Genomic DNA, 27048 nt, shown 5'->3' on the forward strand with positions numbered 1-27048 from the left:
TTGGCATCATCCCCATTGAAGGTATAATTCTTTCTCTTTGAATATTTTGATCACTTTGATTATTAGATCGTGCGTGTGACGAAAAGGACAACGTACCTTCAGCGAAGCCCACATTTTCGTTCTCAATACCTCATGACTTCCTAATGCTAAGATTGGCATTCTTATAATTTCTAGGGGTATATTCGTCTAAGAAAAATATGTACAGTCTTTTAAGTATCGATGAAAACATGATTTGTTAGTAGTTTAATCCAAGTGAATGACACGTGTCACTATTAGGACGTCCTTGTCCACTCAGAATTTTACTCCAGGCTGTATTGGAAAGTCAAAGGGCACTAACGTACTATAACCTTTATGTAATTCGAACGACTCACAAGGGCATAAAGGTAATTAAATCTTATAATATATACGTGTACCTGGTGTGGACATGAGGACCAACCATTCCTTTTTCTTCTCGTTCTGTGTTTCGTTGGAAATCCCCCTTCTGTTTTCGATCCTCTCTTAGGCTCCTTCATTTTCGGAAAAAAAAAATCGAGATTTTGTTCGAAATTCTCCTAGAAAATCAGATTGGTCCGTAAAAATCATCTCTATCGATCTCAGCAACATACAGTCATGAATCCAGAGTAGTAAGTTTCACAAAATACTTGGATTTCTACTTTTTTCGATCCTTTTTATCTGAAATTGTTTAGGGTTTCGTAAAAATCTTATCCTTTTAGTATTGATTCGTTTTGTTAAGGTTTCCTATAATCTAGCCAGATCTATTTTATTAGAAACGAAGGTGAATTTAATTGTCTAGATTTTTTTTAGATCCTTATGTTGTTATTGGCTTCTTTATGACAGAATTGGTGAATATTTTGAGATTATAATAGGCGGTCTTGCTGTAAAAACCCAGATCTAGGTTGGTTTGTTTTAGATTCGGTGGCTGGCTTTGGTTTTATTTTGTTTTGGAATAATTTAATTGGGGAAATTACATAAGTTGAGTATTTAGGCGTACCCATGGCTCGGTATAATTTGTGAATCCGCAAAACATCATCTTTTATTCATTTGTCGCATCTTCGATCCCAATTGGATTAATTGTTTATAAAAGTACAGGTTGCAGATTGTTTTTTCTTAGAAATTGAATGTCATGGCATGTTGGAAGATTAATGGCTCCTATCAGAAGATTAACGTGCGTTTAATTTGATTTGCAATCAGTGTGTTGGTTATTCTTTTCTTCAACTTGCCTGTCTGGAGCATAGTAACCAAGTTTGGATTCCACATCAGCAATCATGTAGTTTGGGGTGGGTGGGTGGGGGGGGGGTATTTCTAGGACATTATCAAAAAAAGTTTGGGTTGAGGATAAGCCAGGGAAAAATTGAGCGAGGAAATGACAAAAAAATTGCTGATTTTTTTTTTTTTGAATAAAAAAAATCTGCAATTAAAATGAAAAAAATCTCTTTTTTGTTTGTTTGTAATCGGCAATTCTTTACTATTTCATCGATTATTTTCGACCTGCTGATTAATCACTGATTTTTTTTCAGCACAACCCACTTTCTGCAATTTTCAAAGTTTGGGGAATTTTGTATCTATGGTCTGGATATGGATTTAGTTTTGTGTGGGGTATAGAACTGTACAAAACAGTAATTTTCATGCAATACAATGCATCTAATTGATAGGTCACACCTACACATCATCCATAGTTAAAGTATGTAAGCAAAGGTTGATCTGTTCCAAAGTGCATGGGCCTGTTGTGATCTTCAATATTATAGTCCTCCAAGTGAATTTGATTGATGTATTTCTAAATGCTAGATAAGGTCTTAAATGATGATGATCAGGGTAGGGGGGAGGTGGTGTCTACACAAGTTAAAGGGAAATAACACCCAGGGGGAGAATAGGTTCCATGAGAGAGATAAAGTCAAATTAGGATTAGAAAGTGAGTTCCCTTTCTTTGTTGCCCTATTGTCCTATTTATAGATAGAAAGATGAATGAAATAACTTAAACGCCCTTCTCTCATTTAATGACCCGCATTGTAATGTATTTATTAATTAAAAGACGTCAAGTAGGCAATTGGGTGGGTTATGATAGTCTCTCAACCTCCAATCCTATATCCTCTTTGTCCCCCCATGTTGATTGTGCTTTTCCACCAAACATATTGTCAGTCTACATGGCATACTCGTGGAACAATTCATTTTGCACTATCGTCCAAAGTAATGAGGGAATAATCTACTGCACTCAAAGTAATACACCAATCCCAACTACTATGAGCCCTCAAAAGAATCAAAGTTGCACGAAACGTGATGGCAATATTTGAAGATCCCATATAACTAATAGGATCTTGTTGTCCCAAAACATCTACATTACCGAAATTATGGATAACGGGAATCGCTACTATCAACTGGGTCCATTCCTCATTAAAAGCATCAGATCCAAGATTAAGAAGATGGCAATTTTGAGGATGGTGAACAAAAATTGTAGGATTTGATCCTTATGGCCACCAAAGATGTAGTAAGCGAAGGCAAGAGGGTAAGAGGAACAATTACGGATGAGAGGGGGGAATGAGTGATTGGTGGTGAAAGAAGAAGAAATGAATCCAAAGATTGAAGAGAGAAAGAACATAAAGGAGAGGTAGGTTGCAGAGTAAAGGGTGAAAAGCCATTTCTTCTCAACTACCATTGAATTCTAGGATTTCACATGAAATCGAATTTGGGAATTTGGATTTCATGGATCTGTTGATCTTGTTTTCTAGGGTTTGAATTTTAATGTCGGCCGTGTATCAACAAGTCAGGGTTAGAAAGGATTTCTTTTGTTGAAGAAGTCTTGAACTACTCGTAATTATTTAGGGTTTGGAGGTTGAGATTCATATGGAGATAGAGAGCGATTTAGATGGCTCAAAATGAATCGGTCCACATGTGTGCCATGCGAACTGACCATAAAGAAGATGGAAAAATTCCTTCAACATGAAGGGATAAAGAGGATGTAGGTTTAGAGGTAGAGAGACTATCAAAACCCGCTTAATTATCTATTTGGCCCCTTTTACCTAATAAATACATAATAACGTAGGTCATTGGATGAGAGGAGAGCGTTTGACTCATTTTCTTCCTCTTTTTTCTTATAAATAAGACATTAGGGTAACAAAGGAACGTGACTCACTTTTTGATCCTAATTTGACTCCCTTCTCTCTCTCATTATTTTCCTTCTCATAGAACCTTTCCCCCCTTCCTAGGTGTTATTTCCCTTTGATTTGTGTAGCCACCACCTCCCCCTACCATGATTGTCATCATCTAAGATGTTATCCACCATTACAATATCTAAGATGAATGATTTTGGTGTGGATTGAAAACTTTGGTTGAAGGAATTGATAAACAAATTTTTTATATAAGTCATGATTGTCTAGAAGGGATAAGTGATTCACACAGTTTTGTAAATGTGTTTCCTCTGTGATATTATGAAAGTAGGAGCAGAAAACCATTTAGGTGAACATGCATTGGGAACAAAATAGTATTTCATGGATTTATATATGTCAAGTGTATACATTTGTGCATGATCAATCCAAGACCTTGGGAATCTAGAGTTGAAGTGGTGGGGGCACCGTGAGAAAAGGGAAGGGGGCGGGGGCGGGGGGGGGGGGGGGGGGTTGGTGATTGGGGGTTGTCTTTCAATTTGCTGTTGAACTTTCTCCTCAATTATTCATTATGGTCGAGTAGACTACTAGCCACCATTTCAAATAATTGGGATTTGGGATATGATTTATCGATAGCTTGGGTGTCTTAACCTAAAGAGGTAGTGGGGTTTGGGTTTTTCCGTCTGTTGGCTGATGAAGGGTTGAACTTTTCTCTAGAAGTATTCATAATGGTTGACTAGACTAGCTATGGTTGTTGATCATTTCTAAATGAACATGGGATTGAAGGTATGGTTTATGGACATGCATTTTGTATTTTTTTTAGTTTTTTTAGATTTAGCAAGTAGTTTATTCTATTTAGGTTCAATGAAGACAGGATTTCCATAAATGCAAACCTCAGTCATCTTGGCTCACTTCCTCTCATCATCAAGTGGAGTGAAAAGGTGAGAACTTGGTGAATTGGTAAAGTCCGTGAGTGGTAATACCACCTATCAACTGAAAAATAAATCCTTAATTGCTTTGTAGTCCTAATATCTGATTCTAGACATGCCCAAAAAAGTCTTTACTTAGGTGATTAAGGCATGGGTAGTGTTGGACGTGTACTACAAAGAGAAGTGAATTCTTAGAGTGTATAAAGGGATGGCATAAGTGTTCAATTTTTGACTTGCAAGCTGATTTAATTAATAAAAGTGGAATGTTTCATCTTTTCTTACTTATAACTAATGAAGGGAATCTTTTTAATGTGTGTTTTTAGTGATTACCTTTTCAAGCTTTTGCTCATTGGAGATTCTGGTGTTGGAAAGTCTTGTCTCCTCTTAAGATTTGCTGTAAGTTCTAAATATGCCATTTAATTATTTATTATCCTTTTAATTCGTCCTTACTTTCAAAATTGAGGTTATGTTGACATGCATGTTGTTATATGCAATTTGTTCTCCTTGTCTCACTGGTTGTGATCCACTTTGATAAAAGGGCCAAGGGATGGTTCAAATATTTTCTAATGAAAATGTTTCTTGTGTATGATAGCATTGTACCTTGGAAATGAAATAAAAATTCTCCTATGATTTGGCAATTCAAATGACTTGACTTGCATAATAAGTTGTAAATATATGACATAGTCTAAGAATGCATAATATTTGAGCAATGTTTTAGTACTCACTACTCTGCATATTATATAATGAGTCGTGCTGGAGTGACCTCAAGATTGGACCTCACATCGCACACCCTGACGTGAAAGTGGATAGGAACCATAGAGTCTTTTTCACTCTTATCTCGAGGAAAGCATCTATGGTTCCTATGCACTTTCACATCAGGGTGTGCGATGTGAGGTCCAATCTTGAGGTCGCTTCAGCATTATTCTTATGTAATTCATGGATTTGTATAATTTGCTCATGGTGTTGTGGAATGCTACAAAAGAAGCATCCATGTAAATGTTTTGCATGTTAACTGGCAGTATTAGTATTTTGGTAATATGGTATAACAAAGAATGGAAATATTATCTGGAATTGAAATAAAGTAACTCATCATGTAAATGGATCTCATTTATCATTCGTAGGCAGATAAATGAATGGTCATTATGAATGAGTTGACTCACAATTGCCAAGCCAAGTATCTTGACACGATCGAACAAAGAGCTGTCTTCTAAAAATTTCATAGTTTCAAGAATCCTCTCAGAGGACCATCCAGTCTGCATGGAGCTTGGACCTTGTTCACAAATTGAATGTTTTAGTGAATCATGACTTAAATGCTATTCCCATTGAGATTTGGTTAAAACAAGCCAGGCAGAAATATTTCATTTTTTTTTTTTTTTGCCTTAGCAAATCGTCATGTTTTCTCCTATCGGATCTGCTTAGGCATACATTATCATCGTCCATTCCAGGTACGGATGTGCTGATGTGGTTCTAATCAAATTTTGAAATCTTGTGTTGAGGCAATGTCCCGGTCCGGAGAAGAACCGAGATAGTCTCACCCGAAACATTCCGAAACCAGAAGCAGAATTTTCTGCCTAAGTATTTTGAAATGGAATGAAAATTTGAACCATGGTTTCAAAACCCCATATCTTGTCTCACCCCCACCGATACCAACTTAACTCATACGAGTCATCTCGTCTTAGATGAGTCAAATTGTTAATATAGATAGATAGATACATAGATACATAGATGGATAACAAATATTTATGATGACTCGGGCAAGTCGTCCTGGTTGTCTTCGAGACTAGGATGACTCTGCCTGAGTCATCTCGGTCTTGAACCATGGTTCGAACAAAATTCCATCAGGTTTTCCTAGTTTGAGCTTCGTTTGTGGAAGTTCCGCTTTATGTACCTCCAACAAAATGCATTAGTTTCACTCTACACTTCTTTCATGATTAGAAATTTTGTTTGTGTTGAATAATGTTTGTGCAAGTTCAAAATTTTATATGATATAAATATAACATAATAGTGAACCTTGCTAGATGAACTAACTTTTTTTTTCTTCTATAAAGATCGAAATAATCTGTCATTAGAGTTTCTTAATAATTATCTATATCTTGTGACTAAGTTGTTGTACATTTGCTATTTCTCTGGACACCCACCAAGTGCAATTGAACCATAGCAAGTTGTATGGAGCTGAATGCCCAATTTTGTTCTGACCAATCTTCATCTCTGTTAAACAGGACGATTCATATCTGGAGAGTTACATTAGCACCATTGGAGTTGACTTTGTAAGTAATTGTACCTATACATGTTTTTTTTGTTGACATGATTACACAATATCAATTATATTTAAATGTCCCATTTTGTAGAAAATACGCACTGTGGAGCAGGATGGGAAGACCATTAAGCTTCAGATTGTGAGTTGATCTTATCTGGGTTTGATGTTTTTTGTTCATAGGTTGTTTGTAAGCATTAAAAAAAAAAAATCAAAAGCTTGTGTTTTCAAGCACGAACTGGTCATAGACTTCTAAAACCCCTTTTTTTGGTCTGTAAATTTTTAAATCACGAGTGAGAAATTAATCATCACTTTCGAATACTAAGAATTTGTTCTAGTTTGGACTATCCAACCCGTATGCTCTTTTATCAGGACTGTTGGGTGGGATTCTCCCATCAGATGGTGCACTTTGCCACCTATGCCATCTGTTGGGAGGGTTTTTTTCTTCTCAAATATTCATATTTGAATAATAACGCAAAGCTTAATCTAATCAATGGACCATTGATGGTCCTGAGCCAAAATGTCCTTTTTTTTTTTTGGCACACAATCTGAACTGTATACGACTTTGTGGTGTCATTTTGTTGCTAACTATTGGAGCATTCCTCTGCTTCTCTGGGTCATGCAGTGGGACACTGCTGGGCAAGAACGTTTTAGGACGATCACTAGCAGCTACTACCGTGGTGCACATGGCATTATAGTAAGTGATCTCGCCTCCCTTTTTTTATATTTTCACATCATATGTTTGCTTATAAACAAACTATGCCTTATATTGGTGCCATCTTTGGCAGGTAGTTTATGATGTAACAGACCAGGAGAGCTTCAACAACGTCAAGCAATGGTTAAACGAAATTGACCGTTATGCTAGTGAGAATGTCAACAAACTTCTTGTTGGAAACAAGTGTGACCTCACTGCTAATAAAGTGGTGTCTTACGAGACAGGCAAGGTAAAACCTTTTAAATTGGTGGTGATTGCATATATGTATATATATATATATATATATATATATATATATATATATATATATATATATATAGGGGGCGGTTCAAGGGCCATATGAGAAAACATATGAAAAAACTTTCGTTTTTCAAAATAAGAGTTAGAGGTTTTGGATTGAGCTGATTTTTTGCAAGGATGGTCACTATGATGAAAAGATCATCCTCACAAAAAATCAGCTCAATCAGAAATTTCTAAATCCATCAAAAGTGATTTACAAATTAGTGATAAAAATTGGTAAAAAATCAACGGTCCACATTCTAAATCACTTTTAATGGGGTTAGAAGTTTCAGATTGGGCTGATTTTTTTTTTTTTTTTGGATGATCTTCCCATCATAGAGATCATCCTCACAAAAAATCAGCTCAATCCAAAATTTCTACCCCATATTTTAAAATTTTATTAAAAACGAAAGTTTTTACATATGTTTTCTCATATGGCCCTTGAACCTGACCCATATATATATATATATATATATATATATATATGGGTCATTCAATGGCAGACTTTTAGCAAACTTTTTGGCAAAACATTTTTCAAAACATGAGTTAGAAGTTTTGGAATGGGCTGATTTTTGGTGAGGATGATCTCTGCGGTGAGGAGATCATCATCACCAAAAATCAGCCCATTCCAAAACTTCTAACCCATCAAAAACAGTTTACAAAAAGTTGGCCATTGAACGCTACCCTATATATATATATGGGAGCGGTTCGGAAGCCCTAACATCTACCCAGTTTCGTGCCAAGTTTTTACGGCCGTAAGATCGAGACGCATCCGACGGTTCAGATTTAATAAACCGTGTTAACTTAAAACATATAGTAATTACGTTCGGCCCCCTTTCCAATTTTATTTCATTCAAAAAACCCCTCTCTTCTCCCCTGTCACACAAGTTCCTAACTGAAAGCTGGAAATGCTTCAACTTCAACTGCCAATCAAAATACCAACAAAACCCATATTCTATCAAAACAATTCACCACGTCACAAACTCAAACTAAACTAAAATCCTAAAAAAGTTCAACAAAAATCAGGAACTCATCTCTCCAAAATGATTCTCCATGTGAGAGAAGATAAAATAATTGATACCCTCTATAAATAAGCAAAAAAACAAGGGAGTTTCAATTCTGTCAACGAATTTACTTGAGGATACAATTACACATATCAACATCATAAAATGGAGAAACATAACACAATCAATGTCAACCACAGAAACATAAACCATTAAAAATCTCATATACCCATTAAAGATTACAGAAGTTGCAATCATATAGAGCCCATGAATCTCTCCATTTCCAAAGATCCAACTTATCTTCCTAAATGAGTGAAGAGCAAGAAGCTGAAACTCATGGATTATAGAAGAATAGAAGAAGAGCTGAGGTTGTAACAGTCTCTCTCTGAGAAATTCACTAATCATTCTCTTAGAGGGTTGAGAGAGAGAGAGAGAGAGAGACGACAATGGCTCCGAATCGCTCTCTTTAGGGCCTGGAACTTGATAGAGAGAGAGTGCGACAGCGATGGCAAGAGTGCGACAGCGAGAGAGAGAGAGAGAGAGAGAGAGAGAGAGAGAGAGAGAGAGAGAGGTTTTCGTTACTTTTCAATCTCTGTAATTTGGTATAACAGAGTTCGAAGAAGAGGGGTTTTTTGAAAGAAATAAAAATTGAAGAGGGGGCCGAACATAATTACTATACATTTTAAGTTAAAACGATTTATTAAATCTGAACCATCGGATGCGTCTCGATCTTACGGCCGTTAAAACTTGGCACGAAACTGGGTAGATGTTAGGGCCTCCGAACCGCTCCCTATATATATATAAAGGGTCAGGTTCAAGAGTCAATAACATGGCCAACGTGTTTTGTCCTAATATAGGTTAGAAGTTTCAAAACAGGCTGACTTTTTTGTGAGGAGGATCTCTATGGTGAGGAGATCATCCTCACAAAAAATCAACCCACTCCGAAACTTCTAGCCCCATCAAAAGTGGTTTACAAATTAACGATAAAATTTGATGGTCCACGATTCTTGAACTTGTAAACTGGTGGTAGAAGTTTGAGAATGGGCTGATTTTTTTACTTCATTATTGGCTCTTGAACCACACACACGACATACACACAAGCGCACGCGCGCATAGATGGGTTCAATGGGATTTGAACCTAGGTCATGGGATTGACTCTCCTCAAGCCTGAACACTTAGATAAGTGACACCTTCTATATCTATATATTAGTGGAAGCAATGTCCAACTTTTTACTCTCCTTTTGGGATTAGTTTTTTTTTTTTTTTTTTTTACTATATATAAAAAAATCTCCTCTCTTATATTTCTTTGGATTGACTTTTACTGGCATCAGTCTATATGGTTACTCTTTGCTCATTGCTTGCTTGGAGAAATTCAATAACTTTGCTTTCTTGTTCATTCTGTATTAAGGCATTTGCTGATGAAATTGGGATCCCGTTCATGGAAACAAGTGCGAAAAGTGCTACTAATGTGGAGCAAGCCTTCATGGCCATGGCTGCTGAGATCAAGAACAGGTACTGTTATTTGTCTCTCTTCATAATGGACTGATATTAAAGTAATCTGAGACATATATTTGGAGGTGTTGGAAAACCCCATGTGCAACTTGTCATTATTTTGGTGCACAAGAGGGTGATTCTAGTCAACCTCCGATGGACTGCCTCTCTATTTGCTGGGTTACCTCTATAAATATCAATATTTCATTTGCTTGCACTTTCCTGTATAATCTTTATGTACTTTATTTTTAATAAGTGTGTGTGTGCAGGATGGCAAGCCAACCAGCCATGAACAATGCCAGGCCTCCAACAGTGCAAATCCGAGGACAACCTGTTGCCCAGAAGAGCGGTTGCTGTTCTTCTTAAAGCAGGAGGAAGTAGTGGTTGGGACTTGTATGTTTTCTTCCTCCATGGCATGTAAAAAAAAAAAAAAAAAAAAACCAGCTCTCTCCTCTCACTTTAAGACTCTGCAGCCGTCGGCAGCTTTATCATGATTTACGGTCCACTTGTGGTGTTCTTTAGAACTGTTTAAATTCCATTCTTTTAAACTGCTTGATTCTTAAGCAAAAAAGGGCCTGTACAAATCAGGGAATGTTGTTAGTCAAAAGCACCATCTGTTTGTTATGCTACTGTTCGCATTTCCTGTTTAACTTAATAATGCTGTGTCCATTAACATCCAATCCAGGTTCCTTATCTGAATTGTAGATTAGCCCACACTTGTTGAAGCTTTACAAAGTTGTTGGTTTAGCATCTTGATTCATGAATACAGTTGATGTGTGATTGGTGCCAACACTCCCTGGCAGATTATTGGCCTGTTGATGCCCCTACATAACTAGATGTTATCTACCATTGTCCTACATCCGAATGAAATAATCATTTATTCTCTCTTATTCATCCTACAAACCCAAGATACCTCAATGTATTTTCATTCATTTCATCTCCTATTGTCACCTTTGGTACTTAGCAATTGTGATCTGTCGCATTAAAGGAATTTTTTACTAATTTTGACCATGAAATTGGATTTGATCTGATCTAGACGTAACTGATCCAATTGTTATTGGATTGGTCCTAGATTGATTTGATTCTGATCTGATCCATTGACACTACCTACTCATAGGTAGGGGTGACAATCGTAGCACGACCCTCGGACATGACTGAAAATAATATAAAATTAGTGGGTTTGGGTCATAATAGCGTCAATCAGTTTAATAAGATTGTTAAATGGGTCGGGTCCGAGTTAGGGGCAATTAATCCTTTTAATCTATTTTGACACATTTAATAATTCTGTTATAAACTTGTAATTTAAAATATATCAACAATTATTTAACAATTTTTAGATTACCCATTTTTGCTGATAAAAAGTAGTTTATGTTTTGTGATAATTTATGTTGGTAAATATTGGTTTATAATTGTGAGATTTTAATTTTTGTTATGATATTTTATTTTTGGTGGTGGAAATGAAATTTATTTTTTTCAATAAAGATTAGAATTTTATAAAAAGATTATATATAAGTTGAGTTTCATTAATTTTCATAATATCCTCACCTCAACATCATAATATCCTCACCACAACGTGAATCGACCAACCCATTGCAAACAAATTTTTTTTTTTGTCATAACAGAAAGAGGTAACATTTATATACACCGAACCGAGAACAATCTTTGCGTGTTAAATATTCCTTTCAAAAAGGGGAAATGCAAATTCACATTATTTCATTTGTTAAAAGTACAAAAATATACTACATCATATTAAATGATACAACACTCTAAAGTAAACTATTTAATCTGTAAAATTAGTTTTTAATTATATGTCGTTGCATTACATTAAAATGAAGCAACATGATTTTATTATACCATTTTTAAAATAATTTCTTAAATTAATCATAAAGACAATTCTAATCTTACATAAATGCTAGTTTTTTGTGATTAGTACCAAGTCAGGTACTCCAAACTACTATAGTAACTTCTAAGCTCATCACATGGATGTAGCCGTCGAAGTCAATTTTGAAGATGTAACAAAATATCTATTGAGTTCTTGACATCGTAGGTTCATCCTTACTTAATACTTGAGACATCAAACCTAAGGAAACATACAAGACTCGAGTGATAACTCCTTGCATTACTTTCTAAAAAATGCTTTACAATGAAAACTCAAATGGGTTTCTGTGAATTCCTCGGACCATTATTTAATGGATCATGCAGATTGACAAAACATTTTGGTTTTTGGTCGAGAATAACTCCAAGAATTTGTAATTGAAGTTATCTCGATTTTTCTCTTGAAAGATACATGGTATGAAAATAAGATTTTAAATGTTGCTTGGAATCACCATCAATCGTATAATCTTTGGTTCAATTTGAATTTGTCCGTGGACTTCCCGTAATATTATACGTGAAACTCAAATCTAATTTCTTGACTCATGCGATTTTAAAACCCATTCAAGATCGAGATGACTTGGAATAACCAAGTAAGAAAAATAAAATTTTCTTCAGATAAAGTAATTTTTACGATTTATATTTATATAAAATAAAATTTTACAATTGAACAAAACATTAAGATTATATATCCTTCAATCTTCTAACCTCCAAAACGAGACATGATTTTTTTGGAGAAGTAAAAGACGATGGAATTTCTTTGAAGATGACAGATTTTGGTTAGAATGAAGATGAGGGTATTTTGATCATTTTTATTAGTTATTAAGAATGACTGAGGTCAAGGGGCATATCATTAGTTTAAAAACATAGGGGTATCTCAAATATTTACCAAAAGGTAAAGGGGGTATATGTATGTCTACATCATGCAATTAGTTTCTATCACGCATGCGAGTTGCGACAGCTTTTGGGGAATCGATCAACAATGGCGGAAGAAGAAGAAGTGCTCATCGAAGTCGAAGCTGCCGAAGCCGTTTACAGCAACGATTGCTTGGTGATCGAACGCTTCCCACCTCATCTCCACATCCACATAAAGCCACGAACAGCCGATGATTCCTCACAACAGGTATTTAGATTCTCTACATTTTCGATCGAAACTTCTGGTGTTTTTCTGTTTGATTTAGGGTTTTACATGTTAATAATTGAATCCAATAAAAAATTCGATTACATTCTATTTTGTAAGTCTCTGATTTCCCTTATATGATGATTTATTACTTTATTTTCTTTATATAAGCTTGCTTGATGATTTATTGATTGTAATTGAGATGATTTTTGGTTTTAATGTTTGTTCACTCATATGGGAACAATGTAAGTATAACGTTTAAGAAGAGAGAGAGAAATTAAGAATTTGTTGAAGAGAGGAATTTATAAGTGTTGCTAGCAGCAAAACTACTTGGGCTTTACCTCTAAATAAAATAGTCGTAATTGAACTCTAAACATAGTTAGATTTCTACTAAAGTTGGAGAAAGAAACTCTCTAAAACAATAATAAACTGAATTAGAAAACTAACATAATTTGGAAATTAAACAAATAAGGAGTCCTAACATTGTATATTTTTAGTTATAGTATTTGAAATTAGATTCAAGAAGTATGATCTATTGACCAATATCGAAGTTGTAATTAGTACATGTGCTCATGAAGCAAGACCAGTAACCATAAATTTGTTATTGATAAGAAAAAGGTTTGGTGCAAATGGGTTTTTGAGTTCAATGGCACATTTGGCCAAGTCATGCTGCCAATTTTTTGTGCATATTTCAAGCATTAGTATTTGATGTCTCCAAGGTTTAAAATCTCGTCTCGTGGTATTATATTAATCTTGTTTTGGGATGAATGTTTTGTCCCTATGTTAATTTAGACCTTTTGAGATCGTACAAAACTTCAAACCACATGTCTTGAGTTTTGCTTGGTTTATAATAAGTCTCCCTGCATTAACGATTTTCTATTTGGTTGATTTCATGAGAAAATTTTATGGAGCCTGCTATGTAAAAAATTATTTTGATAAAAAATTCATCTAGAATTCAGCTTTGATGACCTTTCTGATTTGAAATTGTATATTTTATTTAATTTTACTCCACACTGTTGGTTTAGTTGAAGACTGAAGTTTTATATGTACGCATTTTAAAGGTAATTTCTTGTTTTTCTTGCAGTTTGTGGAAGTTGTTCTTGGACTACGAGCAGGTCCTCAGGTATAACATTATGTTATGTACACAACTTTTGCAGTTTTCCTTTCAAATTTGTAAGGTCATGGCTATTTGTGAAGGATTTTGTTTTGCTAAGATTTGATAATGCACTGAGATTATCTTTGCATACCCTTTCTGCCACATATCTATGCAAAATTATAGACAGAAACTTTGATGCAAATCTTTAGTTGTCACCTTATTTATTTTATGTTCCATTGGGAGTTAATGTTTATGTAAGTATGTGAATAGTAATGGGTTCTACACTTTTTGAATTGATCTTTTCTTTTTATTCTTGTGACAGTATCCCAACGAACCTCCCAATGTTGAAATCATAGAGTCCAAGGGTCTTGACGAGAAACGGCAATCACATCTGATAACTAGCATACAAGAAAGAGCCTGTGAACTCTCCTCTTGTTTAATGCTTGTAGCACTTTGTGAGGTAATTGAAGATTCGGATCATGCCTAGTATAGAGGTTGTTTTTGGCGGTAAATATCTTCAATTGGAGGTGGAATTAGAGTATGCAGAAAATATCTTCCAGTGTATAGTTCATACTTCATACACTTGGTGGTGTTAATTTACTTATTGGGTAGCCTTCCTTCTAGGGTCGTGATAATATGACGCCCCCTTCTGACACACACCCCCATCACAGAACCGTAGATCATTTGCCTCAGGATACACAAGAAAAAGATTTATGGTTATGCGTGTCTTGAGGCAAATGATCTACTACGGTTCTGTGATGGGGGTGTATGTCAGAGGGGGTGTTAGAAAATCATTACACTTCTTTCTATACTCATTGATTGCTATATTTCTATTCCCATATGTGCTATATAGATCATTCCCTTGTCATCTTCTCATAAACAAAAGTGTTTGTGCATCAATACATGGAACTTAAGGCTGGGTTCTGGTGTTTGAAACTCAAAAAGTAGAAGATTGACTTGTCGTATTATGATTCAACGAATTGAATGAAATAGAGCATTCTTGATCCTTACATAAAGCTTTTAAATAAAATATCAATTATACAATATTTTGATCTCATTTCGATATCCTATAGTAGAACAAATTAATTTTCCCCTTTGCTATGTTGAGGTTAGTATTGGAATTGAATATTATGTGCTGGATTTAATGACCCTACTTCCTATAATATGTTTTGTACCATGTGCCATTTTTTTCATTTCTTTGTTGGTTGTTTTTGTTCTTATGTTTGGAGCACTGGGTTGATTAAATTCTAGTCTAGGATACTTATTAAAAGAAATTTGTCTTGGACACATTGTACATTATAAAATGTTTCGCTGCTCATTTCCTAATTTTGAGATAGCATGCCGATCATGAACATTTTTGTTACTGCTTCATGCGTCCCAAACTGAATGCTAGAATAGTATTAAATCCTCAGTTTTATCCTTTGGCATGTCAGGGCATCTTTGTTATGCATATCTAGTGAAATGATTGGAGACTTAGACAGACTATATGGAGCAAACTTTAGTGACTCCCCCACCCCCAACCCCAAACCACCCACACACACTCACATAAAAATGGGAGGATTTAGTGTTAGAAAACTGAAGTCAGTGAATCTGGCTTTGGAGATTGGTGAAGAATTTCTGAATATGTGAGGAGGTCATTTAGCTTTAGCATGGGTGTAGTAACCTTTATTGGGATAGTGAAATGGTTCATTCAACCTAGGGTTGTAATGTTTGGATTGGGATTGATAACAGGTACTTAGGAGTTCATTAGAAGGGTCCAATTCAAAGCAAGGAAATGTGATAGGGGCTATAATTTGGGAGGCATACTAGAGTGGGAGACCACCCTTAAAAAATAGTTCTCAGGTTAGGTTTCCCTTTCCAATAAAAAAGATTAGTTGACGTTAAGCTTCATGGTTTGATCTGGAGAGGAGTTATCTTGGAACCTCAGATTTTCGAGAAATCTCAATGATGGAAAAATCAACTCAATTGCTAGTTTACTCTAGTGTTCCCTTGGCACTTCATGGCACGACATTTCATCTGCAAGCACTTTCCATACATAGGGTAAAACTATTTCCCTAATTTTATTTTCATATGAATTAACATTAAATAATGAATTATTGCTAAGTACGAGGATCATGTACTCTAGTAAGTTGGTAGCTATCCAACTCCAAGTTTTCTTCATGTGCCACACATTACTAGGGTTGTACTACATAGAAGATTTGTTGTACTAAAAGTTAATATTTATATGGTCATGCAATTGTATTGAAGTTTTTGGAGGTTGCCGTGTTGGACACCTTGACACTTGTCACCTGTGCCATGCCTTAAGGTAACAATGGTTTGTTTACTTGCATCAATGGGGTCCTTTTTCATCCTCATGAGAGCAAGCAATTGTGGGCGATAAAATCGTGGTGGTTCTTTTGTGAAAAGATTGTTTTTTTTTTTTTTTTGAAAAGTGTAATATATTGATAAAGGAAAAAACAAATACAAGGAGCTTGAGGAAGCCTCATAAAGAACAAGAAGGAAAATAAAACATCAATGATTACAAAGATTGTTCCATCTAAAGACAAAATCATTGAAGGAAAATCCTGCAAACTCTTTATACTGTTTTGACCAAAGGTACAGATAGCCCAAGATCTCCAGAAAACCCGTATGCGAGTTTCTAATCTTACTATTGAACACCCCGTTGTTTCTCTCGTTCCAGACCCCCCAAACAATAGCCGAGGGAAGCGTAGCCCACAGAAGTCTTTTTCTGGAATGGAAATCATTACTCGCCCATTCAACTAACAGGGAAGAAAACTTACGAGGAAGGACTCAATAAATGCGAAACCGACCAAGGAAATATGACCAAATAATATAAGAGAATGAGCAGTGAATTAAAGATTGTTGGTTCAACTTTGGATTCAACTACTAGTCTCGTCTTACCTTCTTTCATTTTGGGATGTGAAATCCCATCTAAAGTGGTGCGTCTGTTTGTCTCTTTGTACAACATCCTGAGAGCCGACAATCTTGTTAGTCATTTGCTTCCCTTGTGCTGTTGCAAAGATTATATGGACCCCTTCCCCCCCCGTTTGGCATATGCTGGGCCTTTTCATCATCTGTGTTGAATCTTTTCTAGAGTTAGGCTAAGGTGGCCTTTCAATCTATAGTTGGTTTCTTTGGAGAATGTTATTGTTTGCAGTGTATTGGGACTTATGGAAGGAGTGTAACAGAATGGCTTTGATGGGAAGGAGGAAGTGGCTCATTCCCTAACTGCCCTCAATTTTTTTTATTACTAAAAATACTCTCAAATGCTTATTTCCAAGGTGTATTTAATGCACCTTAATGTGTGCCCTTAGGGCACGTGTTAACAAGACCCATGTCAATCCTATAAAACTGCTTGCTGTAGTTGTGTGTAATATATTGATTGATTTTGAACATAAATTTAGGAAGCGGTGGAGATGCTCTCTAACATGAATCATCCTGATGGAAATTGTCCACTATGTTTGTGTCCTCTGGTTCAAGAAGATGTGGATGGTAATTTATTGCCATTTATGAAGTTGATGTCCTGCTTTCATTGCTTTCACAGGTAAAGTCTGATGTTATCATTTCTTTTATGTTATGCTTTAAATGGCAGTGGACTAGAATTTTATAATTTTTCTATGTGATTTATTTTCCTTTCACAGCAAATGCATTATTAGGTGGTGGAACTGGCTTCAAGAGCAAAGTGAAACCAAGCCGGGTAATTTATCTGATGCAATTGTGCCTCCTTCCAGCGATCTAGAAAACCGGCAAGGTATTTCTGCTTTACTGGAAGATTATTTTGATTACATGCAGGAAAATTAGAAAAAAGTAGTGTTCAAGTTATTTTTCGGTTTCTGGTTGTTTTGTGAAATTGAACTAGAACAGTAGTTTATACCGTATTGACAAAGTCAGGGTTCAGGAATGATTTGGCACAGGACAACTTTGAAAAAAAATGGGCAAAAGTCGGGGAAAAATTTGGTATTTGTATATATATATATATATATATATATACAGGGACAGGATTGCCAGCCAACTATATGGCCAACGATATAGCCAATGTGTTCTGAAAATATGAGTTAGAGGTTTTGGAATGGGTGAGGACCATCTCTATGGTGAGGAGATCATCCTCACCAAAAATCAGACCATTCTGAAACTTCTAACTCCATCAAAAGTGGTTTACAAAAAAATGGACGGTCCACGATTCTGCAACTTGTAAACTGGGGTTAGAAGTTTCAGAATGGGCTGATTTTTGGTGAGGATGATCTCCTCACCATAGAGATGATACTCACCAAAAATCAGCCCATTCCAAAACTTCTAACCCATATAGGATAAAACAAGCTGGCTATATAGTTGGCTGGCTATATATGTCATTAATTATGGAAAAATATGCACTTTGGGACATTTTTCTTCTGTTTACTTTTTTTTAGCTTTTGTTCCTTTGATGTTAAATAAAGAATTTCATGTGGGTCGTTTTGTATTTTTTCTTCATGAAGTCTTTGTTTCAAAATCATGTGTGTTTACTCGGTACTTTCCTAAGTTGAATAAACATTGGCTGTGAATTCAGATGGCCATAACCCCATCCAAAACTTCAGGGAAGTTTGTATAAGGGAGCTATTTCTAGTAATTTTCCTTTTGCTTGAGAGTACTTTTCGGTTTTCTTAGTAAAGGGGATCTTTTGGTCATTTGAGGAAGTGGAAGGTCAGCTACATTGGAGAATAATGGCCAAAAGTTAGGGCTTAAGTTGAAGCTCACTCTTTTAAGAAGAGGAAGGATAGATTTTGGATTGAATATTTGAAGAAAAGAGAAGCTTTCTTTCAAAGAGAAGCACGGATCTTGTGGTTGTTGAGAGAGGGCTAGAAGCATAACTTCCCTCCTCAAATCTGCAAGACATTTGGATTGAAGGTCCACTTTCTACCCTCTGTTGTTGAATTAAGTTGAGCTTGAAGCTCCACCTTCTAAGGGTTTGCATAGCGGCTTCTTCCAAACTTACCCATAATCGGTGTTTAGTTTTCTTTGCTCCATTGTAAGAGGGAATAAGTTCCCTTTATCCTTTCCTATTCTCTTAACTAGTATTACGAGTGTTTCAATATCCAAATTGGTTTGAACTTTGAACCTCTAAGTAGGCCTCCCAATTAAATCGGTTATTTCCACCTTTGTAGGAATACTCCCCCCCCCCCCCCCCCCCCCTCTCTCTCCCTCTCTATGGCTTAGTCTCAGGGCTAAAACAAAGCCTGTTTGGGGCTTAGGACACGATTTAGATGAGGGGTTGTTGAAAATTTCAGACAAACCGTCATGTTTTTACTACCTTGCGTTTTAAAATTGATGACATTCCTTCCCAATGACGATTAAATCACGTCCGTCATGAATGATTCATGATCAATCACGATTCTTTTCAAAAATCACCTTTTTTGAACACCAATTAGCAAAAAAAAGTTGTGATTTCTTCCAAAAATCACCCATTTTTGTCACTAGGGTTTATACTCTATTGAAAACTTACTTTTTATTGCGACTCCACGTTTTACCTTGAAATGACAATTAACACCTTTTGGTCATGGAACTATGGAAAAACACCAAACTAACTGTAACACCCCAGGCCCATAATAGTATGACATTGTTTGCTTTGAGCCAAAGTTTGCATGGCTTTAAAATGCTTCATGCCATATAGGTTCTAGTTTGTTCTTATAACCCAAGGACTGAACTTTCTCTTGCTTGATGTGGAACTAAGTTTCACTTGCTTAGGGGTCTTAGACTAGTTAATAGAGCTCTTTTAGGGAAGTGGATTTGGAGGTTTGGGAAGAGAGGGGTAGTCTTTGGAGGAGGGTCATTACAACCAAATATAGGGAAAATGGACTAGGCTGGTATAGCAGCGAGGCCAAAGGCACGTACGGGTGTAGTGTGTGGAAGGGAATTCAAAAAGTGAGAGGAGTTTGAGAAAGGAATCAGGTTCAAGGCGGGCACGGGGGACAGAATCAGATTCTGGGAGGATAGTTGGTGTGGCACATTGCCTCTAGTGGCTCAATTCCTGTCTTTGTACGCTTGTTCTCGAAAAAAAAAATGAAACAATTGAACGATGTTTGATGCGCAACGAATCCAGCTCTATTTGGGATTTGGGATTTAGGAGAAATTTTAATGATTGGGAGCTAACTGACGTGACATCTTTCCTTGAGCTCTTGAATTCACGTCTTCTCAATGTGAGTGATCAGGATAGTGGGAATAGACGAGGACAAAGGACATGAGATTCTCTGTCAGATCTTTTCATAAATGGCTCAACCCTTTTGCAGATCGATTCTTCTCAGGAACTATTATTTGGTCCAATTCAGTTCCTTCTAAAATATCTTTTTTTTATGTGGTTGGTTTTTCTTGGTAAAATTCTAACATTAGATAATTTGATTGCTCGGGGTTGGATTACGCCTAATTGTTGTCCGTTATGTTTGAAGGATGGGGAGTCAGTCGATCATATTTTAATCCATTGTTCCTTTTCTCATAATATTTGGTCATATTTTCTGGGTTTATTTCGTATTCAGTGGGTCTTTCCTAGTAAGTTCTCCTCGTTGGTTGAAGGATGGGCCAATAATGATTTCTCTCACAGAAAAAGATTCCTTTGGGCTATTATTCCCTCGGCTATTGCTTGGGGGGTGTGGACCGAGAGAAATAATAGGGTTTTCAAAAGCAAGATGAGAAGTGCTCATGGCAGCTTCTTGGAGATTTTGGGTTTGTTGTACCTATGGTCAAACAGAATTTAGAGTTCAAAGGGACTATTTTTGATGACTTTGTCTTTAGATGGAATTCTGTATGTAATCATTGATGCTTTTGCTTTTTTTTTTGTGTAGCTCTTTGTGAGGCTTTTTCGGCCTCTTGTAATCTTTTCCCCCCTTTTTTTCAATATATTATACTTATAAAAAAAACTAAGTTTCACACTCCTCCCTGCCATTCTACCCTGCAATGTGATAATTCCACTTTGACCCATACGGTCTTCATAGCCCTTTTCACGTCCAGTCAGTGGCGCATCAGTAAGGCTGTGACCACTTCCTCACCAAACAGGAAGAGCTATCTTCGGCTCTGATACCATTTGTAACACCCCAGGCCCACAATAGTATGATATTATCCACTTTCGGCCAAAACTCACATGGCTTTAAAATGCAGTATACCATACAGGGTTTAGTTTGTCCTTATAGCTCATACTCTAAAAGTTCTCTTGTCCGATGTGGGACTAAGTTTCACACTTCTCCCTACCATTCCACTCCGCAACGTGACGGATCCACTTCGACCCCAGTGGTCTCCACATCCCTTTCCATGTCCAGTCAGTGGTGCACTGACGAGGCCATGACATTTTGTAACACCCCAGGCCTACAATAGTATGATATTGTCCGTTTTAAGCCGAAACTCACACGATTTTAAAACGTGTCATACCATATAGGGTCTAGTTTTTTCCTTATAGCCTAGGGTTCTAAACGTTCTTTGCTCGATGTGGGACTAAGTTTCACACTCCTCTTGTCATTCCATCCCGTAACGTGATGGCTCCACTTTGACCCCTGCAGTCTCTACAACCCTTTCCACATTCAGTCAGTGGCACACCGGCAAAGTTGTGCACTAACTATTCTCTGGATTGTAAGTTCAATTTTTCTTGATTATCATAAATCCTCATATTTTTTCTTCTTAAATGATTTCCCAGTGCAGCGGAAATGTGGTTGATTATGTTTCACTTGCACCTAGAGTAGGATATATACCTGTGTATTATGCTAGGCAGCATTCTCTTCTCCCACGCTTGTTTATTTTTGTCTCTTGTTTCCACCTATACTTTTCCTTGCTTGTTACATTTCCTAATCGTAGTTCTTGTAGCAAGATTACAGTGCCACTTCACCACATGACATTTGGAGTAACTTGGTTCTAACTTATCATGCAGCATCCCGACTATCACCATACTATCTAAGAAGGAAAAGAGTGAATAGAAAGAAAACCAAGTTGCTCTCTAAATCTCAAGATCAATCTCCCCAAGGCCTAGGAAAGGAAATAGATAGGCCATTTCATATCCCCAAATGGGTGTTATTTCCCAAGGAAAAAGGAATATAAATTATTATAGGAATTTAGTAAAAATAGGAAGCAGGGAAGTGAATGACGTTCCATTGCCAAATAAGTTGAAAAATGTCTCGTGCAGACCAGGGAAAACTATATTGAAATCTCGTTGATAGAAAACTGATGGGTTTTAGGAGTTTCTGGTTTGAGTTTTTACTGGGCTCTGAAAACAGTGTTGTACCTTGAACTCAACCAACTTCAGTATTCTTAGTTTCCCTGGATCAATTTCTGAACCTTTCCATTTCCTGATATATTTTGTTCCTGCTCAAGAAAAACAAAATGAGAGTCTATGTGCACGATTCCGTGAGACATTCTCATACTCTATGTGCATCTTTGTAACATTAGCACTTGTAATTTCCTATCTTTTTTATTGATCTCTTTTGGATTATTATTGATCAATCTTATGGATGTTGAGTTCTTTTGGTTATTTCTTCATTTTGTTTACCAATTTTTTTCTTCTCATTTTAGTTTCATTACCCTTTTTTGAAAGCTAGTTCTTGAAATTGTGAACTTCCATTATTTGGCATGTTGAGCATTAAATGTATTGAGTGATTTTAAAGAACTTGTGAATAGTGTTTAGCTGCATCATTTAATTTTATCTGTCTTGGTCACACTTACCAAGAAATGGTTGATTTGTAGCTCAGATTTACATGGAACCATGAAGGAGAATCTGGGAAACTGTCCTGTCTGTCGCAAGGTTTTTCATGCCAGGGATATTGAACATGTTCTCGACTTGGTTGGAATCCATTCATCTCAATTGGTATGTGCTTACGACATTATTTTATAACCTCTGGAAACCTTTAACTGGGCTGTTAATACTAGTAAAAGGATGTGAATTTGAAATTATAACTCTGGAAAGCTAATAATTCTTTTCATATTTCCTAATGATAATGCTACAAATTCTCCCAAAGTAGGGTTTTTATGCTGAACTGTTCAACTTATTCCATTTATATGTCGCCCGAAACTTGAACCCAATTTCATCTACAGCTATGTCCATGGTTTAAAATTCCATATCATTACGGAATGTTTCTTCCAACACAATTCCATGTTTTGGCTGGGATAGTAATGAAACATTGACCCCGAATTATACAATGTTCTGTCCGTTGAACTGCTACTACTAGATTCAATCTAATGGGTCCATTTTTATTTTGTCCAAGTCCTTTCTCTAATCCTTCTGAATATTCTCCATTTGTTTTTTATTCTACTTATAAAATATAGCTGGTCTTGTGTTGCACTGACATTTTTCTTTGGTTTGACCTATTTATTATTATTTTTTTAAAAGCATCATCTTCATTATTCACAATTCCCTATACCAATTATTTTGGGCTAGTAACATGAACTTGCATTCATGTTTACAGGAAAAAGGAACATGAATCTTGTTTTGCGATTTAGAATTTATATCCTCTTTTAGAACTTTTGACTTGCACCAAAGTAATCTTCTCATTGATGTTGTCGCTGGTCTTTTTTTGTAGATGCCCAAACCATCTCAATCTAATTTATTTTATTCCCCTATTGGGCTAGTCCTAGACTCCTTAGATTCTATTTGATGGGCTCATTTTTATTTTGTCTTTAAACTTATCAATGAAACATCCCCCTATTGCTTGACATTCATTCTATGAAACAAATCTTGTCTTATTGTTAAACTGTCACACTTTCTTTGGTTTGATCGATGCATGTGGTTCACACACCACTCCAGAAGTGCATCTTCACTTCAGGTGAGGTTTGCTTTGCCTGAAGAATGTTCTCAACCAGAGATCTTTCCCTTCAGTAAACTTGAAAAAGAATCATAAAAGAAGATGATGATGGAGAAAAGGGGAAGTTTGAGGACTATAGACCCTTTCTGTCAAGATGAAACTTTTTTATTATATATATATATGGGTAGCGTTCAAGGGCAAACTTTTTGGCAAAACATTTTTCAAAACATAGGTTAGAGGTTTTAGAATGGGCTGATTTTTGGTGAGGATGATCTCTACGGTGAGGAGATCATCCTCACCAAAAATCAGCTCATTCCAAAACTTCTAACCCCATCAAAAACAGTTTACAAAAAATGGACGGTCCACGATTTTTCAGCTTGTAAACATGGGTTAGAAGTTTTGGAATGGGCTGATTTTTGGTGAGGATGATCTCCTCACCGTAAGATCATCCTCACCAAAAATCAGCCCATTCCAAAACCTCTAACTCATGTTTTGAAAAATGTTTTGCCAAAAAGTTGGCCATTGAACGCCCCCCTATATATATATATATATATATATATATATATATATATATATTTTTTTTTTTCCTCTTTTACACAGCTTAAAAGTGTTATTTATTTATTTATTTTTTCCTTTGATGGGTGACAAAAAGACCCTAAAAGTTGGGGTATATTTATTTGCTTTCATAGGTTTTTTGTTTCCTTTTCAATTACTTATCAAATCTTTTTTATTAAAGAAAGTCAGTACTGATCTCTAGAAAACTTGCATTTTTTTCCTCTCATCAAATTTCTTTTATTAAAGAAAATCAGTACAGATCTCCAGAAAACCTACATTTTTTTCCTCTCATCAAATTTCTTTTATTAAAGAAAATCAGTACAGATCTCCAGAAAACCTGCATTTTTTTCCTCTCATCCCAGTCATATGTTTTGATGGAGAGCCTCAAACGTTGTATGAGGTTACAAATATAAGAAAATCAGTACTGATCTCTAATAAGTCTGTATTGTATCTCAAGGGACCCTGAGTCCTTTTCTTCTTTTTTGTTCCTTCCATCTCAAGGCTGAAACAAGGCTCAAGTATAGGACGAGAAATTCTTAAAAAATAAAATCGAAGCTACATCTTGACATCTTGAAACTCTTTCAAGATAGATGTCCCTCATCATAACCCACCCTATAACTTCCAAACTTCCTCTAAGGTTGGCTATTGTACTCTCTCCAAACACTGATAGGGGCATGATGATTTTTTTTTTTTGATCGACGGCATGATGAAAATTCTTCCTAAGGAATTGTCCCTTGACTTCTATTACCACTTACCAACAAGAAGAGATCCAGAATATATACCTAATTGATACCAAATAACGAAAGAAAGAAACTCCAGACCCTCCTTTCAAACTTACAGTTGATGAATACACAGTTGACACTCTCCTCATACTCCTTGCACCACTCATTTATTGGGTTACTTATTCTTAGTCGAAAGAGGTGATCAATATTCAAAATTTTATCCAAGATAACTTTTACTGGTATGTAGTTCATACTCACCTCATACCGTTTGCACACATTTATTTCTGATATTTTATACTTACTCTTAGTTAAAAGAGGTGATCAATGGTCAAAATTTGTGTCCAAGATAACCATCCAAAAAGATAGCTTTGCTTTGCTTGAATGTTCTCAACCAGAGATCTTTCCCTTTGATAAACTCAATAAAGAACCTTGTCAATAGGCAACTTTTTAATTTTTTTGTTTTTACAAAAAACTTAAAAAGTGTTTTTTTCCTTTGATATGTGTCCAAAAAACCCCTTAACGTTAGGGTATATTTATTTTGCTTTACTTGTGCTTCAGCACGTATAATGATACTTAATATTAAGTATTAATGATATAAAAAAAGATACTTAATATTAAGTATTGGAACACCTATCTACATTGTAGCCAAGGTCTATTTTTTATTGTTTTTTAATTGTTGTCTGCAAAAGTAACAAGAACTATTTTTCCTTCCCTCTTGGGGTCCAGAGCATTGAGGAAACTGAAACAGATTATGACAAGGAATTCCTACAATCAGAAGCCGAGAATGTCAGAAGACTGAAATTTGAAGCTTTATTGAAGTTACAAGAAGAGAACAATGGTCTCATTGAGCCGAAAAGAAACGAAGTGTTATTGCCAGGAATGTTTCTTCCTGAACCTGTCACAGTACCTCCTCCATCCCCCACATCTACCACTGAGGACACAGAGCCAACTTGCACAACCACCTCAGAAACAGGTTCAAGTAGATCCTCGAACAAGCCTAGTACCAGTGTGCGCAAGGGCATGAGAAAGAACAAGAGCCGATTTCCAAGAGAACAGAAAAAACAGTGGATTAAGAAGGAGAATGGATTTACAGAGTAAGCTCGTAACAGTTTCTCTTTTTTTTCTGTAGGGTTTATCTGGGATATACCCATGATCTAGTTACAGTACAGAGTGTCACCGAACAAGCTATGGGAACAAGCCATTTTTTTACTTTTTGGGTGGATATGGTGTGGGCTGTTATTTAACCTGTGCTGTAGTGCCCAGAGAGGCAGAACATCAAGCTAAGGGCACAAGCACTGAGCGCATAACAGGTGATTCATTGTTTAAATTCCAAGCAATTTATTTCTAGCGGAGAAAATATAAACTATATAATGAACAAACAAGAGAAAAAAAAAATAGAATATCTGCAATTTTTTCTCTAGATCTATTTGTTTTTTTGTTTTGATCCTGGTTCATGAACTGCTTGGTAACTCTTGAATCCCGTCTTTACCGTGTACAAAGATATTCTGAATTTGGGATTGGAGTAAAATTTGAATTGTTATTTTGATTTTTTTGCTTGGTTCTTTTGTTGTTCCCTATAGTTTTTGTACACACTTAATGCGCTGAACTCTAAGATGACTGTCAAAAGTTTCTATGAACTGCATGATTGTAATTTGTAACTAGATTTGGTTTTGAGAATGATCCAGCTGATGAGGTGGTTGGAACTTTATCAATTCCTATTATATGAAATACATACAATACATGATAATGAGCCTTTGAAACAAATTAAAATCATCTGGATCTAATAAATCAAAGCATAAACTTGAAGTACGTACCCGATTAGATGAAACTTTAACTTGGATATGCTCAAACTTGATCAAAAGGAGAAGTCTTCTCCTATTCTTCCTTAGTAATTAAATCAGGTTGAAATGCATGGAAATATAATAACGAAATGAAGTAGCCTTTGATGTAATTAAGCATGTAGGAAAAATTCCTAATCAAGTGACCCAAGGTCTGCAATTCTGATTAAGGTTGAGATATTGTATAGGTACAAGATAAATATTGTGCTAGTAGAAATTGTTTTGCTATCCTCCATGAAAAGAAACACCCCCCCCCCCCCCCCCAGAAAGCATAAAAACATCTAGACGTGAATTTCAGATCATCTTTACATCTCTCAAAATCTGAGTCT

The 27048-nt window shown here is 35.9% G+C and overlaps 2 protein-coding genes across 3 annotated transcripts; both read left to right on the top strand.

The window, feature by feature from the left end:
* Positions 1-432: 432 nt before the first annotated feature.
* LOC147393340 (ras-related protein RIC1-like) lies at positions 433-10450 on the top strand. Its single transcript, XM_086455389.1, has 8 exons — positions 433-623; positions 4351-4423; positions 6247-6294; positions 6376-6423; positions 6907-6978; positions 7070-7225; positions 9688-9791; positions 10040-10450. Exons 1-8 carry the CDS (start codon positions 610-612, stop codon positions 10134-10136), a joined length of 612 nt encoding a protein of 203 aa, XP_086311515.1. The 5' UTR covers positions 433-609; the 3' UTR covers positions 10137-10450.
* Positions 10451-12570: 2120 nt separating this feature from the next.
* On the top strand, positions 12571-26437 carry LOC147393341 (RWD domain-containing protein). 2 transcript variants are annotated; one of them, XM_086455609.1, is made up of 7 exons: positions 12573-12765; positions 13847-13885; positions 14181-14318; positions 17263-17402; positions 17500-17609; positions 22555-22670; positions 25608-26437. In XM_086455609.1, the coding sequence occupies exons 1-7, from the start codon at positions 12625-12627 to the stop codon at positions 25977-25979; spliced, it is 1056 nt and encodes a 351-aa protein (XP_086311735.1). In that variant the 5' UTR covers positions 12573-12624; the 3' UTR covers positions 25980-26437. The 2 variants fall into 2 exon arrangements, with proteins under 2 accessions (XP_086311736.1, XP_086311735.1); XM_086455610.1 differs by lacking the exon at positions 14181-14318 and having other exon boundaries at positions 12571-12765.
* Positions 26438-27048: the final 611 nt, after the last annotated feature.

Source organism: Akebia trifoliata, chromosome 10 (assembly GCF_017979445.1).
Source record: "Akebia trifoliata isolate Shusen 1 chromosome 10, ASM1797944v1, whole genome shotgun sequence".
NCBI classification, from domain to species: domain Eukaryota; kingdom Viridiplantae; phylum Streptophyta; class Magnoliopsida; order Ranunculales; family Lardizabalaceae; genus Akebia; species Akebia trifoliata.